Here is a 2234-nt window from a genome sequence, read left to right on the forward strand (position 1 = left end):
AAATTATTGAAATTAATCATTACGCCCCCCTAGTTTTATTACACATAAGAAAAAAAATCGCAGTGACTTACTTTGGTTTTATTTATCACACGATTCCAATCTGTACACACCTGGGGACAAGTATAGAATAGATCACGAGCTGGTAATTGACAGAAAATGATCCTCTTTAGTTCTTCGGGTAATCGTTCAAAGAAATTGACTTTTTCTAAGATATCATCACAGCTGTTACCAAAAAGACCATAATGTTTTTCTGCAAAATTGCATGCACTACTTGTATTGTTATCTTCGTCATCATCAGAGTTACTTAACACTATTGCAGCTGTTTGCATTCGGTAGAGAGGTCTTTTACGTTTTCTAAGATTTTTAACGTTCGTCGACCGGCGATCTTCAGAACTTTTCACCGTCGTACCTACAGGATGGGAAGACCCAATGCGTTTACTGTCTACATTAACAGAAGGATTGACGGGAGGGACTTGAGAGGGGTTCGGATTTTCACGAGGGATAACAGTTTTTTTCGGCGAACTAGAGTAAAATTGTAAGAGGCTACTCTGATTTTCAATTTGATGATTCTTTTTCTTTCGTGTTTGTTTACGAGGCTGTAAAAATTTATTTATATTTCCCGCCTTTTTCAAAACAGAAAATGGGTTTACGAGAGCTTTCGATCCTTCTTCCGTGTTTTGATAATCAAAACACTGGCTTGTTGTCATAAGAATTTTACTCTTTCCCGAAGAGCTGTCACAAATTTTAAACGCATGATTAGTAGATACAGTCTGTTTTGTTTCGGAAATTAGATTTGCATGAGCAATTGTTGCATCTTTTACGTGTGGTTCTTTTGGTTTTTCGATATTTTGTGGTCGAGGTGCTTTTAAACGAATTAACTGACTAGCTTTTGTAAATCCCGTAAACTTATCTGTAAATTTACTCTCTTGTTTTTCAGTGAAAGCAGAGATATTTTGGTATACGTTTGTTTCCAAATCATCGTTCATGTTAGTGCAGTCCCCCTTTTGATTGTTGTTATTGTTAGGATCTAGACATGGACTGGCAGTTTCAGTAGGCAGTATATGTGTGAAATCATTAGAAGTTGATGGGGAAGATTCAGATAAATATGTACTATTCCGGGCTTTTTTAAATCCATGCCGAGGCATCGTATTTTTTTACAAGTCACATAGAATATCTTTTAGTATTTTCAAGTAAAGAGAGCTCTTGTTTAGAAACTACGTCAGAATGACTGAAAGAAAGCTATAAGGAACGCTTACCATACGAAAACCCAATAGCGTATGCTAACATTTTTTGTGTAGTGAACTAAGAAAATTTAGTTTGTCACTATCACATAATTAGCAACGAAAACTATCAATATCCAAATTGGCAACAGTTTATTTTTTAAAAAGAGGGAGGGGAGGCAACTCTGGATTCCATTTTTGAATTACTAAAATGCATTCAATAAGTATTGATAAATTGTCAAGTGTACATTTCATGGTAAGTCAGAGAATCCAGGTTAAAAAAAAAAAAAGTAGCAGGAAAAAAGTCACAGGAATAAGCCAACGGAATATACTCTTAACTTGGACGGGAGAGTCATCAGCATGAAAAATACTGTATATGCATGTAATGCCACTATCTTATTGAAGGTGCTTTCAATGTATATATATGTATGTGTATTGTTAATAAAATGAGTGACTTAATTTGTTTTTTGGTTGTCTTACTTTGTATAAGAATTTGTGTAAAAAGTTATTTTTTTCACATGTGTGATGCGTACCATTATATATAAATTGGTTTCAAATTTTGACGCAAGGTCAGAAATTTCGGTGGTGGGGGGTAATTCGATTACATCAACCCTAGTGCTCAACCGGTACTTATTTTATCGATCCTGAAAAAGATGAAAGGCAAGGTTGATCTTGGTAGGATTTGAACTTACGACGTAGTAACGGACGAAATGCTACTAAACATTTTGCCTGGGGTGCTAACAATTCTGCCAGCTCGCTGCCTTAGCACACACACACACACGCACGCACGCATGCACGCACGCGCATACACCCACACACACACACACACACACACACACACACACACTTTGTACACAACTCATGTAGTCAGACAATAACTGATTTAAACTATTTTTTGTTTTATTACTTCAGTTGTTTATAACACTTAAATAAACTGACTTTTTCTTGTTACTTTTTTAATTGCTAAATTTGTGACATTTTCTCTGACTTTTTCCCCGGATACCAAGTCAGATA

The 2234-nt window shown here is 35.6% G+C and overlaps 1 protein-coding gene across 1 annotated transcript in view; it reads right to left on the reverse strand.

Moving 5' to 3' along the window:
- LOC106877206 (F-box DNA helicase 1) overlaps positions 1-1324 on the reverse strand; it is a 51677-nt gene extending 50353 nt beyond the window's left edge. The window contains exon 1 of the mRNA XM_014926055.2: positions 72-1324. Within this exon, the coding sequence (XP_014781541.1) occupies positions 72-1145 (1074 nt within the window). The 5' untranslated portion in view covers positions 1146-1324. The remainder of the gene's footprint in view (positions 1-71) is intronic.
- Positions 1325-2234: the final 910 nt, after the last annotated feature.

Source organism: Octopus bimaculoides, chromosome 6 (assembly GCF_001194135.2).
Source record: "Octopus bimaculoides isolate UCB-OBI-ISO-001 chromosome 6, ASM119413v2, whole genome shotgun sequence".
Classification (NCBI taxonomy): domain Eukaryota; kingdom Metazoa; phylum Mollusca; class Cephalopoda; order Octopoda; family Octopodidae; genus Octopus; species Octopus bimaculoides.